The 2,059-nt window shown below is 41.8% G+C and overlaps 1 protein-coding gene across 1 annotated transcript; it reads right to left on the bottom strand.

Moving 5' to 3' along the window:
• Window positions 1–731: 731 nt before the first annotated feature.
• Window positions 732–1,670, bottom strand: LOC119254347 (olfactory receptor 5B3-like). Its single transcript, XM_037521456.1, has one exon. The coding sequence runs from the start codon at window positions 1,668–1,670 to the stop codon at window positions 732–734; it is 939 nt and encodes a 312-aa protein (XP_037377353.1).
• Window positions 1,671–2,059: the final 389 nt, after the last annotated feature.

Here is a 2,059-nt window from a genome sequence, read left to right as displayed (position 1 = left end):
TAATACGGAGTAGTATGAATGTATCCCTTTCTCCCTAATTTAGGAGTCCTATATTACTTTTCAATTAAACATACTGTGATATAATTTATATATCACTATCACAATTCAATAGTTCAATTAATTTTGTTAAAAATAATACTCTCATTTGGGCCTCCCCTGGTGGCACAGCGGTTGAGTGCTGGGCTGCGAACCCGCCGCAGGCTCTGCAACGCCGGTTCGATCCCCAGCCACCGGCGAGGGTCCCACATGGCATGACAGACCTCTCCTGCCATGCCCACTGCTCCCCTCAGCAGTGTATTTCATCACTCTGCCTGTTCTATTTCCCTCTCTGGCTCTGGTGAATTCTCTCGCCCTCCCATGCTTCTGACTGTACCCAGTGCTTGTATAAACAAGTAAATAAATCTTTAAAAAAATAATACTCTCATTTAACTCTTCCTAATTAGATGTGCCCATTTGGTTTTAGTGCCCATGGCAGAGTAAATACATGCAGAACAAGGGAATAAGGCAAATATCCTCAATTTGTATTTTTCAAGTGTAGAAACACACATTTTGTGCTTCCCCTTAGTTTGTGTCATTCTGTTAGACGTGCATTTTTGTCAGCTTTCTAGACATTAGCCTTTAGAAATGGTGAGGACGTCACCTCAGGACTTAGGTATATTGTAAAGTATAAGTCAGTACATGAAGATGATGGAGAGGCATGAAAGCTAATTATGCCCCACACAATGTTAAAGTCAAAATCCAAGAGACAATTTTGTCTTCTCACCCAGCTTCTTGAATGCATTCTTGACCTCCTTGTTCCTCAGGCTGTAGACTATGGGGTTCAGCATGGGGATGACCATTGTATTAAACACAGATGCCATTTTGTCCGTGTCCATGGAATGGCTGGAGCTGGGCTGTAAGTACATAAAGATGATTGGCCCAAAGAAGATGGTGATAGCAGTGAGGTGAGAAGCACAGGTGGACAGAGCCTTCTGATAGCCTGCAGTAGAGGGCATCCTATAGATTGTGATAAAAATGAACATGTACGATACAAAGATAACTGAAAGAGGAGAACATATAGCAAAGATGTCTACATAAACAAGAACCATCTCAGCAACATGCTTATCAGAGCAAGAGAGAGACATGACTGCTGGAATATCACAGAAAAAGTGATGGACCTTATTGGAACTGCAGAACGTGAGACTGAATGTTTCCCCAACATGGATGCAGACATTCAGGAAACCACCAGCATAGCAGACTATAGCGAGAGCTACACACACACCTGTGGGCATGATGGTGGTGTAATGCAGGGGTTTGCACACAGCTGCATAGCGGTCATAGGCCATTGCAGCCAAGAGGAAAAGTTCCCCAGAGGTAAAGGCTCCAAAAATAAACATCTGAGCAGCACATGCATTGTAGGAGATGACCAGGTCTCCTATGAATAACCCAGTAATGATTGTAGGGGTGACAGCTGTAGAGTAACAGAAGTCCATCAGAGACAGGTTACTGAGGAAGAAGTACATGGGCTTGTGGAGACGAGAGTCCAACAGAATCAACAGGATCATCCCCAGGTTCCCAATGACATTTACAGAATATATAAGAATGAAGATCATTACAAGTGGGATTTGTAGTTTTGTGGATTTGGTCAGTCCTAGGAGGATGAACTGGGTTGCTTCTGTAGTGTTCTCCATGGAAGCTGTTTAGAAATCAGATATAAAGGAACAGAGAGTTAGATGTCAAAATTACAACAAAACATAAATGCTTATATGCCAGGGTCATTATTTCATAATAGCAAGAGTATGTGTCTCCAGACTCTCTGTACCTAAAACATGACCATCAATGCATAATTTCATCTATAATTATCTAGAATTCTAACTTGATGAAGGATTTCCCATGGATGACCTCACCAGTTTTTCATTCTTAAACTGAGACATGAAATTTTAGTGAAAAAGTCTCACTGTGCAATTCTGGAATATACAATGAGATCTCAGCTTTGCTTAGACAAACTTTGGAGGCTACAGCTGTGTTCACTGGTTCCTCTCAACAATTTCTCAGGCTGGGTAGTCATTATTTCCTTTTC

This window comes from Talpa occidentalis, unplaced genomic scaffold, assembly GCF_014898055.3.
Source record: "Talpa occidentalis isolate TD23 unplaced genomic scaffold, MPIMG_talOcc4v2.1 talOcc4.3, whole genome shotgun sequence".
In the NCBI taxonomy this organism is placed as follows: Eukaryota; Metazoa; Chordata; class Mammalia; order Eulipotyphla; family Talpidae; genus Talpa; species Talpa occidentalis.
The sequence above is the reverse complement of the archived record's forward strand: the minus strand, read 5'-3'. Positions and strand labels throughout refer to the sequence as shown.